At 43.4% G+C, this 12,263-nt stretch overlaps 1 protein-coding gene across 1 annotated transcript in view; it reads right to left on the bottom strand.

Moving 5' to 3' along the window:
* Positions 1 to 4,448: 4,448 nt before the first annotated feature.
* The window catches only part of tmx3b (thioredoxin related transmembrane protein 3b), a 30,967-nt gene continuing 23,152 nt past the window's right edge, over positions 4,449 to 12,263 (bottom strand). The window contains exons 15-16 of the mRNA XM_076080474.1: positions 11,339 to 11,407; positions 4,449 to 7,568 (exon numbers count right to left, since the gene is read on the bottom strand). Of these exons, the coding sequence (XP_075936589.1) occupies positions 7,266 to 7,568; positions 11,339 to 11,407 (372 nt within the window). The 3' untranslated portion in view covers positions 4,449 to 7,265. The remainder of the gene's footprint in view (positions 7,569 to 11,338; positions 11,408 to 12,263) is intronic.

The raw sequence follows: 12,263 nt of genomic DNA on the forward strand, positions 1-12,263 counted from the left end.
GAACAACAGTAGCATACCACTCCAGGGATAGGTACCTACTTCTGAACAACAGTAGCATACCACTCCAGGGATAGGTACCTACCGCTGAACAACAGTAGCATACCACTCCAGGGATAGGTACCTACTTCTGAACAACAGTAGCATACCACTCCAGGGATAGGTACATACTGCTGAACAGTAGCATGCCACTCCAGGGATAGGTACCTACCGCTGAACAACAGTGGCATGCCACTCTAGGGATAGGTACCTACCGCTGAACAACAGTAGCATGCCACTCCAGGGATAGGTACCTACTGCTGAACAACAGTAGCATACCACTCCAGGGATAGGTACCTACTTCTGAACAACAGTAGCATACCACTCCAGGGATAGGTACATACTGCTGAACAGTAGCATGCCACTCCAGGGATAGGTACCTACCGCTGAACAACAGTGGCATGCCACTCTAGGGATAGGTACATACTGCTGAACAGTAGCATACCATCGGCCACGATCTCGGCGCTACTGGTCTGAGGTTATCCTCATGAGTTCAGTTAAGCCGGTCATTAAAGATTTTATGATTTTATTTGTTTTCTTTTAAACATGCAGTACAAACTTGAATCACTTAATATTTTAGTTTATTTTGTTAAACTTTGCCATGATGTGTCTCCTTTTTTGTTTATGACCCCATGAGCGAGGTCATAACAGGACCAATTAGATGAATTTATGATGAACAATGAAATTGTTTGACTTTTTTGGGAAATACACAACTTCCTTGCCAAGAGCTGAGAAGATTAATGCCATTCATATCTCATGTCTATTTAATATGACACTACAGCTAGGAGACAGTTAGCCTAGCTTAGCTTTGTGTAAAGACAGAGGGAAGCAAACAGCCTGGCCACCGACCAGCACCTCTGAAGATCACTGATTAACACGTTATTTTTGAATTTCACTAAAACTCAAGTGTAAAGACTACAAGTTGTGGTTTAATGTGAGGTTATTTCAGGAAGTCACTGCTCCAGGCTAAGGGATAGTCCGCCACATAAGCCCCTATAAAACCACAACCTTTGGACAGAGCCATGCTAACTGTTCCTCCTGTTTCCGGTCTTAATGCTAAGCTAAGCTACCCGTCTCCTAGTTGTAGCTTTATATTTAGCGTACAGATATAACACTGCTACGGATCTTCACATCCAACTGTCTGCAAGAAAACAAATGTGCCTATGTCCCAAATGCCAAAACATTTCTTTAATTCTCTGTGTACACAGTATAATAAGTAGAGGTATTTCATGTTTTGAATATAAATATGTCAGCATCCCACATTGGATTGAATCCGTGTTTTTTTTTGTTCTTTTCTTGTTTTGTGAATATTTGTTCAAGTGTGTTACTTATATGTTGAGCAGAGGATTAAACTAGAACAAATTATGTACAAACAAAAGATAAGAGGACTGAGGCCAAAACACCGCAGTTGATGTGAAAGATAAAAGGATAATATCAGGCACCAAATGGGCAATGAATTATTTAATACACCAGAGTGGGTCCAAACCCTAATTAAACCTAAAACATCATATATACCCTTTTAGCGACATGTATATTAATTAGAGAAGCCCATTAATATTTGAAGACCACCACTCCCCACAACAAGCCAATCTTGAATCTTTGTTTGTGATTCTGTGCTGTGATGTAAGCAATTGCTTTTACGGACACAGGTACAGTACTTACAGCGTATAATATTCAGTATAATCTCCATAAACAGACAGCCCTGCCCTCTGCTTGGGGCCCCACCAATTCAAAATGACATGCCCCTAAAAGGATTATCGTGCAAAAGCTCTTAACTTAAATAAATCCCACTTTCTTCTTCGCACTCAGCTCCACATATTTCCAGAGATATACAGACTGTTTCCCGTACCGACAGTGTGTTGCCTGGGCGGCAAAAAGGTCCTCACGTCAACAGTGTTGGTGTGCATTAGAAGAAGTGTGTATCAGTGTACATAAGTGTTGTTATTGTGCCATCATTAACAGCCAGCTGGCTACAGTCACTATGAGGGGGTTTGGGAGTAAGCTCTGGACCCAGCAGGCCAGTCACGTAACGTCCCTGAACATCTGGGTAAAGGGACTAAGGCTCAGATTAAACACACACACACACACACACACACACACACACACAAGTTGACGGACCTGTTGTCTTCCTTGACTGTGAAAGCTGATTTTTTTTTAGCTCTTTGGGTAATCAGGTTGGAGCATGGAAACAGGCCCCTGGCAAAAAGGTGTGAGTGACGACGTCAGCACGTCACCTCCTCCAGGAGCAGTTACGTCTCAGGTACTGTAAGTCACCCTGACCCCCCCGAGGGGACAGGTCCCTTCAGTAAATGATGACAACCCAGGCAACATCATTAGGCAGCTGCTGTGTGGCAACGGCTCCTCGGCAGAGTGATAAGCAGAAAGACTCCAGTGGGAAATGCTTACGGTGCACTTAAAGGTGACAGAGATAATGCGGGCCATGCACTTGTTATTCTCTGCAGAGCTGCGCATCATTTGTACGCTCCGGCTATAAATAAAGATTTGTCACAAACCGAGATATGGAGTCCGGATGAGGCGCTGAGCCGCAGTCGACTTGAATTTTAGGATTTCTAATTGACCGTTTACTAAACCTCTCACAGGAACGGTGGTTGTCCAATCATGGCTGAGCAGCCGTAAATAGGCCTGACTGGTGGGGGGGGGGGGGGTGATACCACAAATTTAGGTTTAAGGTCAATACTATTTATTATTAAAAAAAAGGCAGCTGATATGAACTATATATGGGAGAGAAATATGTCACAGTTTATGATGTGAATGCATTATGAATACTTGAATATATTTTAATTACCACTAAAATAATTTTCAGGAGACTTAATCACATGCATGTTTAAACAAGGCAGCTAACGAGGTGAACACGTGTTTTAAAATGACTACAATGCACCGGTCAATGCTACTTTGGTAGCTTTTTATGCTGCATAATAATCAAATAGAAATTATAATTAAAACTGTGATAAAAAAATTGTATACATTAGTTACTTTTCCTACAGAAATACTCAACTATAAACATTCCATTGTGTTCCAGAAACAGGGTGTATGTTTGACTCCGCCGTGTTGTCACTTATCTTCTTCTCAGCTGACAGATACCGTCCTCCTGTGTGTTTCTTTGATGATTTTTGATGCAGACGCTGTAACGGCTTTGACGGGCATCTTCATGCAGCACACAGTCATTTTCACACAACCCCCGAAGAAACATTTTCCAAAATGTCAGGTCCAAACGACGGCAAACAAGCGCCATCAATCGGCTGACAGGCGGCTATTAAACCCGGTTTGAACCGTTGGTGTGAAGTCGCATGCACCAAAAATAGTCTGACGGGAAATTATCTACGTGCCGATGCTGATGGTGGAAACGCACACGAGAGTTTAGCAACATCTCAAAAGGGCACATTTGCAGACATTGCGTAATTAGGCGTCGAGGTATTTGTGGCGGCAAACGGATGGACTTTGGCAGCTGCGGCCATCTATCAGATTGCTAAAACACTGCTTTTCTAACAGGAGTGGGTTGATTTCTATGGTGAGGACAGCTAATCAGCCATTGAGTGACACAAACGGAGCTCAGAAATAGCCCTGAAATACGGGCTTAACGCATTAACTGAAATAACCATCAATCTCTTCTACCTTGACCCCGCGCGGCACCCCGACGCCATTAAGCACCTCCCGTGACTCATGATCACTAGCTCGCCTTAATATGCCATTTCAACACGAGAGACGTCAGAATGAGCAGCAGAGTGTAATTGCCCTTGTCTAGTGCGCAAGATTGTTGGTTCTCCAGAAGAAAAAGAGACGGGAGGCCTCCTTCATTTGCCACGAGATGAGACTCGTTCTCAGAATATATGGCGAGGTAATTGAGCGATGAATTACTTTTTGCATCAGCACCACTCGATGACACCGATTCTGATGTAGCCTAGTAATATATTATCTCCCCCTTTGCGGTAATTTATCCCCAAAATGACATCCAATGGAAAATGAACATCCCCCTCCTTTATCAGACCCGAAAAAACAACCCTATCAAATTTCCCAGAAGCAACGTATTATTTCTCTCAAACTGTGCGAGGGTCAGTTCTTCACAGAGTACAGCGTGACATTGTGCTTTATCCCATTATGTAAAGTCACGTCTCAGAGTTTTGACTTTTAAGCGCCGCCGTTCCCTAAAGAGAAGAAATAAATGAGTTTCGCATCACGCAACGCAATCAGTCGCAGTTAAACCTAGATCTCCCAAAATCTGATTACATCTGCTGTAATTGAGTTGACACCTCTACCTCGAATTATACTGTCGAGAGATTAAAAAAAAAAACACATTCATATGTGCGATAATTGGAGATAGATGGAGAAATAGATGTCTAAATGGAGGACAGGCAGGAAATACGTCAGATGGACAAAAGATGCCAGTCAACAAGAACAAGAAAAAGACGACAATCTTTATTTCAATCTTTCAAACCTGTAATAAAGTGTGACAATCTCAATTCAAACCCAAAGGAGGAAGTTCGGCAGAGAATGGTAGGCAACTACAAGGACCGGAAGGCAAGGCGAGGGCATGGTTTCCTTTAGTGCAGATTCACAGTAATGATACAGATGACCTCTGTATATTAAAAACAGCAGGTGTGCTTCGGTCGAGCAGCCTAAGTCGATCACGTTACAAGATTTACTGAGCTGCAAAAGCAGGATGAAATGAAGAATAACGAATCTTATCATATCACTGTTACACTTTCTAAGAGTGTGAGGGAGGATCACCTTTACACAACAATAGCATAAACTGCTCAAAACATTCATTACTATTTCAAAGTATCCACCGAGTAGATCAGCAGTTAGTTCAGTTGTCGTTACGTGAGACGCGATCAAGTCAAAGTGAGGATGTGGACGCAGGACTGAGACTTCCTCCCAAGGTCAGGGATGAACTTAATGCTCATTCATCACCATGTGTTGAAGTTCCCTCGAGAGAAAGCCTGTTACAGAAGCTGTCGTTGCTCATTTCAAACTTTTAATTACTCGCCAGCTCTGTACGTTAAATAGTATGCAGGAATGTTTCGGCTGAATAATGTAAAACAAATGCAGAGCGAATAATAATAATCCAGTGCACCACTCTAAAAAGGAATAGTTTGCCATTTAGGGAAGTATACTAGCTTTGTCGCCGGGACTTGGAGGAGAGGATTGCATGGTGAATATGAAACTAGGGTCAGCAGCCGAGTAGCTTAGCTTAGCATAAAGACTGGACGCGAGGGGAAATGGCTAGCCTGGCTCTGTCAAAGGCCAAAAAAAGTGCATACCAGCCCCTCTAAAGCTCTCTAATGAACAGGTTATCTCGTTTGCTTAATCCATAAAGGAATGAGTAAAAAACAACACGTTGTGGTTTTAATGGGGGTTATGTGCCAAACGAAATCCTGGTCGGGTGCAGAGACTTCCTGGAGTCTTCACTGTGAGGTTTCCAGGAAACCAGAGAAGACTTCCTGGAAGTTTGTGTACAGATAAAACGAGAGAGATTTTAGAGCTTTAGAAGTGCTGGCAGGCGGTTGTTACGATCAGAACCAGGCTAGTGGTTTCCATTCTTTGTGCTAAGCTAAGCTAACAAGCTGCTGGCACTGGCTTCATATTTTCCCCTTCAGACATCAGTAACAACTTTCTCATGTAACGCTTGGCAAGAAAGTGAAGAAGCGCATTTCCTAAATTCTCAAAGTTTTGAGTTTCCAACATGATTTATACTTTTATCTACCAATCGTCACATAATTCATAATTCATTATTTGTGTTTTTGTTTGTACCCTTCCCACTGGTGACACGGCTGAATTGGAGGAAAAAAACAAAACGTGTGATTTCATCTCCATGCACCAATTAGCACGAAACATACGACAGCTGGGGAAAAATGTGCTTTTGTTTCCATGGAAATGTCCCTGCATATTACAGGTTTTCCTTTATTTTTTCCTTCCTTAGCCACAAACGTGTAACAAAGATAATGAAACATGTTCTCAGGTGCTTTAACTCGCTGCCAGAAAGTCCCCAAATCCAACCAGGAGCACTCCACTGAGCATCTCTCATAAAAAGCGTATTACACTGGGAGGAGCAGATTTTAGGAACACTTGTTTATTATACGTAACAGACCGGCCACTTCAACCCAAGAGGAAGCCACAACCCCTACCAGATTTCAGCTATTGCAAACAGGACAGCTATGGCATTGAGAAAACCAACAATAGTGCGTTATTGCAGAAAAAGAAGGGGTGAAACTAAGCAGCAGGAAGACGGGCTTTATATTTTGTGCGCTCAGTGTATCGGGATTTAAACTTCAACCTGCCTACTGAATTCAATATGGCAACGAGTGATGGAAGACAGATTGAAATATGGAAAGAGACGGAGCCCGTCTATCTGAAGAATATGACTTGTTAAAAGCTGCAGGGACTACTGATGCGTGTTATGGATGTCTGCTATACAGGTACAACCCATCTATATGAAGAATTTCAGCAGGTTGGCCATGTTGGAAAACAAAAAAGCACATTTGCCATATCCCAGAATCAGACACACTGATAACAATTACCATTAACTCATAAATGGACACCAACAGGTGGCTGGCTTGAGAAATAAGTAAGAAATGCGCGACTGTCTCGGCACTTTGCACCCCTAGAAGAAGAAGAAGAAGAAATATGTTCAGGCAATAACATACAATAGATAAAGCACGATTGATTTATGGCAGATTTTCCTTCTTGGGCACTTCCTTTGCTTTCTACACACGCCAATTAAGCTTTAACTTTGGGTTTGGGGTAGAGGTGGAAAATGTCTGTATTCATGTCAGTATTTTACTATTCTACAATATCATAATGAACTGGAAACAAAAAGAAAAAAATAGATTGGGATAGAACAAAACAATAAGCATTTTAGTAGTTACAAAACAAGGAGAGAAAGCGTCACAAGGAACAAACCACTGGTTGGTCGAATCTTAATAAATAAGAGGTTTGTTTGGTTCACAGCCGCCTCTATCTCTGGAGCATTACGTGTTTACACGCCGTCACTAAAAGGCTGTTAGCTTGAAACAAGATTCGATGGCTTCGCTGAGCGGCCGACCTTTAACACAGAACTCAAAGATGGGAGAGCGGTCTGTGCTAGAGGGGCTTTGAGGGGGAGTGATATGAAAGACAAAGAAGCAGAATAGTAACACATTGATAAGTCTTTGAGTTTCATGTCACCGCATTTGACTTGGCCCATCATCCTGTATCCGGCGGGAGCACCTGCGTTAATCGGTTTTCTTCTCTTCGGGATCCTTCTCTCCGACGACGACGTCGTCGTCTTCTTCCTCCTCCTCCTCCTCCTCCTCGTTCTCGCCCTCTTCGGGGCCCTCCAGCTCATTGCCGCGCTGCCTCTCCTCCTCCTCCTCGTCTTCCTCCTCGTCGGTCAGGCCCTCCCTCTTGAGCGCGTCCAAGTCCTCCGAACCGTCGTCCGACTCGGCTGTGCAGATGCCGTAGCACATCAGGCTAATTACGCCCAGCGGTAGGCCGAAAAGGAAGCAGCCCAGCAGCGGAGAGCTGCGAAACACCGACTGATGTGGGAGAGGAGACGACGAGAGACGAGAGGAAGACACAGAAGGGGGAGTGTGAGGGGAGGACATGGAGACAAAAGAAAAGAGGTGTGAATTGATTGTACACGTACAAGTAAAAAGCCTTTCCATCTACAAATGTTACCATCACTCAGAATCTCTTCCTCGTTCTTGTCTTATTCAAGTCTGGATCACAAAGCGGGTCACGTCAGGGTGCTAATTAGTTTGGGATCATTTGCTAAATTGCTTGGTGGTAATCAAGTGAATGAGAAGTGATAAGGGGCCGGAACGCGGATCGTTGATTTCTATGTGAAGAGTTGCACTTATAACCAAACCCAACACTGATGTCACAGTGTGACAACAAAACAAAACAAACCCCCATCCCAACCCCTGGAACAGAAATCGGCGAACATGGAAACCACCATGTGTGGTCTGCTGTGTGCAACGCTCGATGGGGACTAGAAACGGCAAAAAGGACGACTGTACCAGTGTCGAGAAAGCTGGAACGATCGAGGTTCAACAGGGAGGGGCCCCAAGCTCGTTCTTTTGCCCCCGGGCCCCCAAATGGGTTAATCCGGCCCTGACCTCAATTCTTAACTTCACACATTAAAGAAACTGATGAAATGTTTATGGTTTAATTCTCTCAATGCTTCCCCAATATGTCACAGCCCAGCTGTGGAGAGGGCGTGATTAGTAGAAGTGTTTACTACAGTAAACTGCCATTACAGCGGCCATTAGGGAGAGCCGATTCAAAATCCTATTTAGAGATCCAGGAATATTGGTGTGAAGAACTGCAGACATGCTTTTATGTTTTCAGCAGAGATACTGCATTTTTATTCATTCATGTATTCATTCATTAGCATTACGCCATTAAGCTACGCGTGTGTGTGTGTGTGTGTTTAGAAGGCAGGTCACAAATCATTTGCAGAAACCCAGGCAGGCTTTAATATTTTAGTATTAATTAAATTGATGTCGTGTAATTTCAGGATGTCTGTGTTACGTTATACTGTTTGTGTTTCTGTCTCGTAATGTGCCGTCTTGTTTGCTTTGGTTTTGTTTTACACTGATGACCCTATCGCAGAGTTTTTACCCTTTTATCTGCAACACTTTGGGTTTCTGGTACTTCCACATTGTGCAGATTGAACCGATATAAATAAAGAAATCTCAAACTTCAAACAGGGAAAAGGTCCACCTTTATGCACAGGACTGTCTGAAGATAATTTCTGTCTTCCTCGCCTATAATAGGCTCACCTCCCATGACTACACGTTCACACACATTCAGACAGGTGCTGTTGCTACATGTGTGCAAAGGTACCAAGCACCCGCATCCCGGTACATCTTTTTGTGAGCGAATTACAGCTACATTTTGTTGCAATCCTTCGGTAGGAGAAACTATTCTCCATTTAATTTACTACCTGTAGATTCTACATTCATTAGAACTTGGTGACAGTCTGCACATTTTGGTGTATGGACTTGTCCGGGCATGAATCCCTAAAGATCGGTAAAAAGAACAGTAACTGCTTATTCACATCCATGCCCCGAACCTGCACATAACAATTTAACATTTCTGTGACACGTACCACTCCACTCCTGTGAAACACCTTCCCTGCGGCAACAACACTGCCCGGGTCACTGAAGGACAACCTCCTTCTTTAAATGATCCCAGTGACAGATGAGTCATTTGGCCTGAATATAGCGGGCTACATCGGAGACAATGTACCTGGGAGCGAGTATTCGATCACAACTTCTGTCAGCCGCTGAGCTGAGAAGGAGAGAAACATTCATGCGCCCTCCAGTCATTGCCACAGGAAGAGGGATGGTAATTGCCGGTGCTGTGTGACGCTGGATGAGGTGGAGATGGGTATGCTATGCTAACACAGCAGGCTGTGAGTCATTGGGCCTGATGCGGCTGCTCCCTCGTGCTCCCGTCAGCCGTGCATTTAGATTTAGGCTCCGGGGGCGAGGTGATGGCTGCTGCCTGTCTGCTCTGGATCATGTCGTGTCACTGTAAGCAGGACTGTTCATGGGGACGCATGCAGCTCGCCAAATTTAGGGAAGCGAGGAGAGAATAGCTTTCCTCTTTACAGGTGTGAGACAAGCCTTTCACATGTGGATTCTTACTTTTGTGCAGAGGAACAATTACAATCCTTCACTTTTTGCTCTTCTCTTTCAGCCCAAAGAAAGATTTTTTTATTATTAACCTTTTCAACCGGGTTTTATTCCTCCTCTGGTTTAAACTGTCAAACCAGAGCCGACAGCGGAAATGTTGAAAACCTTCAATAAACAGATTTTTACAAGCCTTTCTTCGTACGTTGAGGTTAGCTTCCAGAAGTCACTATAAAACCTATGATTTCCCCTTTAAGGACATTGTTAAGGGCAGTGTCGAGCTTTACCCGCGGTTACAGTACAACTGCAGAATTACCACACAGCTGTATTTACATTCCTAGCACACCCGTAGTAAAATAAACACCAGCTCCCCCGAACAGAACCAACTACTTCGGGTCAGGAGACCGAACTTGCATCTCCTCCCACTTTCACTCGGTCTGCTCTCTCATCACTCCACCGCCTGCTGCTCTCTCTCTCCGCATACTGTGTGTACTGCCTGCATTGCATATTCTCAGTCATACTCCGCGTCTTGTTTCTCTGAATGTTGTTCTTCCTCCCACGGGGAGAGAGAGCAGGGCACTCGGGCATTTGTTTTACAGTGTTGCTGAACTTGCCGCATTATGCATGTACAGTACTTTCCATGGATTGGAGAACACGGTGAAGGTGAGGCGCGGCGTGCAGCATATCAACGAGCACGAGGGGTTCAGTGGTATAATAAAGAACGAGGTGAGGAGAGGTATACAAGTAAGGTAATAATATTAGCCTGAAACTTATACAAAATAGACTCTAAAGTTGGACTAATCAACATTTCTATATGAACACTGGACAAAGGGTTATGGGTCATCATCCACACAAACCCACGTAGAATAATCACCAGCGTCTGCTGTTTCTCTGAGGTCTACGGAGCGTTTAAGCGTCTTTCAGGTCATTGTTTAGGTCAATTTTACTGCTTCGGTTCACCATCACTCATCCCATCAGAAACGCAACTCCGTATCTTTGCCGATGTTGCTACGCGTCTGCTGGTTGTGTAAACAAGAAACTGTCTGCCTACGAGTTTGTAAAATACAGTAATAAAAATGAGCAGTTTGTTGTGCTGCTCCCAAGTGGACATACATTAATGGAGGTTTAAAAAGCTACAGTACCATACTTGTTACAAAATAACCTCATAGACTAAAACTAAATCTATTAGACATGTGTGGGCTTTTGGAGCAACGCAATTTTGGTCAAAGACATTTTTTTGGGGGCATTTTTCTTTTCTTTTTTTTATATATACTTTATTGATGAGAATGCACCATATGACATAAAAATCAAAGAGCAAGTATTTTCATTTTTGTGCACGTGTTACTCAGTTTACAGTAGTAAAGGAGAAAATAACAAGAAAGAAAAGCAAAAAACATAAAAACAAACAAAACAAAAACTGAAAACAAAGAGTTACTTAAATCAAAACTATAGTTCAGTAGTTAGGTTAAATTGTAATGTAAATTGTAATTGGCATTTTTTAGTGAAAGTCATGATGGTGATATCCTGCAAAATAACATGTATTTAACTATTTTTGCAATTTCTTTATTGCTGAATGGTTTGAACATTTTAAACTTCAATAACGTGCTTGAGAAATGTTCTCCGACCGTCTACACGCAGCAGCCTGGAACCAACTCTCACCAACTTACCATGATGGTGGATCTGGCATCAAAGGCCACGCGTTTGATCCTCTGAATGAAGCCATCACCTCCTTGAGCCTGCAGGGAGACAGATGCATTGATGGAGACAGATGAGCTACTGTGCCTCGTCGACACCAAAACTTTCTCAAAGTACTCGCGCAGAATTCTCTAAATCTCAGGCATCCTCACACGGTCGGTGCATCCCAGACATTTAAAATAGTGTTTAATTAAACGCTTCCTTGCACAAAATCAGCAGATGTGCCCGACTCTAGCTTGTTCTCTGTCCGGCCGTTCTACTCCGTCTGAGCTCATTTGTTAGCGACAGCACCTGGGCAGCCAATGGGCGATCTGTCTCGACGCTAATTCATCAGGATGGCCAATTAGTGAGCTGTGACTGAGGAGGACTGAAGGTGGGCGTGGGAGGATTGCTGTGGAAGCAGCTGTTGCACAGACGTATGCCGATGCTGTGTGAGGTCTGTACTTTAGTTAGAAGTTTTAACATTACGTGTATTTTTTAATAGCATGTTGTTGGGGTTGTTCTTTCTTAATTGCAAACGATAGAGGACTGAGACAGTGAAGCCAGCCTATGTACCAGAAGAGCAGTGAGTGGGGAGATACTTTAAAACAGCTTTTTTTAGCAATTCCCTTAAAAATCAGCTCGAGAGGTGCCTGCCAGTTCCGTCCTCCGTTCAAGCATCGTGCGAGGCTAAACACGCCGTCTGTGAACCTTAATGTTCATGCTTCTCATGGAGAACACTCACAGATTTCAGAATTTTGGTCCCCCAAAAAGATGAAACGAACGGTAACTATTGTTACCTTTTTGCGCCATCTTCATTATCCTAAATTGAGTTGAAAGCATTTCACACACATCTTTCTGTGTATTTTCTACATGAAGCATGAACCAGCCTCATGGCAGACATTACTAGCATGACGT

The sequence above is a fragment of the Anarhichas minor genome, unplaced genomic scaffold (genome assembly GCF_050575085.1).
Source record: "Anarhichas minor isolate MPS153535 unplaced genomic scaffold, ASM5057508v1 ptg000074l, whole genome shotgun sequence".
In the NCBI taxonomy this organism is placed as follows: domain Eukaryota; kingdom Metazoa; phylum Chordata; class Actinopteri; order Perciformes; family Anarhichadidae; genus Anarhichas; species Anarhichas minor.